The 557-nt window shown below is 48.3% G+C and overlaps 1 protein-coding gene across 1 annotated transcript in view; it reads right to left on the bottom strand.

Annotated features, from left to right (window-relative positions):
* The window catches only part of LOC108803908 (integrin alpha-D-like), a gene marked incomplete at its 5' end in the record, with an annotated part of 14,265 nt that extends 13,778 nt beyond the window's left edge, over positions 1 to 487 (bottom strand). Inside the window, 2 exons of the mRNA XM_018575702.1 lie at positions 114 to 246; positions 414 to 487. Coding sequence (XP_018431204.1) covers positions 114 to 246; positions 414 to 487 — 207 coding nt within the window. The remainder of the gene's footprint in view (positions 1 to 113; positions 247 to 413) is intronic.
* Positions 488 to 557: the final 70 nt, after the last annotated feature.

Genomic DNA, 557 nt, shown 5'->3' with positions numbered 1-557 from the left:
GAGGTAGCTATCTAAGGCCAGGAGCTGAAGAAGGCTCCCTTTTACCTTATTATATGACATCATAACATAATCTTGTGATACTCTTTATATCTCTTTACCAGCAAATGTCTCACCCATGTATGAATCCTTCATGTCTGTACGATCCTTTGTGGCATTTAACCAGGTGCCGTCCTGCTGACCATCCTGGTACATGAATATTCCCCCAGACCAGCCATAGGCACCTACTGCCCCGAGGATGGGCCCACTCTGTGAAGAGGAAGGGGTTAAAAGAGATCTGAGATGTCCATGGGGACGGAAGCTTTATTCCGTAGCTAGTAAGATCTTCGTGAGGCTGTGAGGTTTTGTGGTGCAGATTTTGGGTTACAGCAGAAAATGGGAAGCAAGGGGTACAGAGAGTAATCATCCATAGTTACCGGCGTCAGAATAGCGCTGAAACCCTCTTGAGACATTTCAAATTGGAAAGAACTTCCAGCTGCAGACTGTGTACCTGGGAAACAGAGGAGAGGGGGAGAGGGAGAGAGGGGGAGAGAGAGAGAGAGAGAAGGGGAGAGGGGGAG

This window comes from Nanorana parkeri, unplaced genomic scaffold (genome assembly GCF_000935625.1).
Source record: "Nanorana parkeri isolate BGI_ZX_2015 unplaced genomic scaffold, ASM93562v1 scaffold4430, whole genome shotgun sequence".
In the NCBI taxonomy this organism is placed as follows: domain Eukaryota; kingdom Metazoa; phylum Chordata; class Amphibia; order Anura; family Dicroglossidae; genus Nanorana; species Nanorana parkeri.
This window is presented reverse-complemented; position numbering and strand designations above follow the sequence as displayed.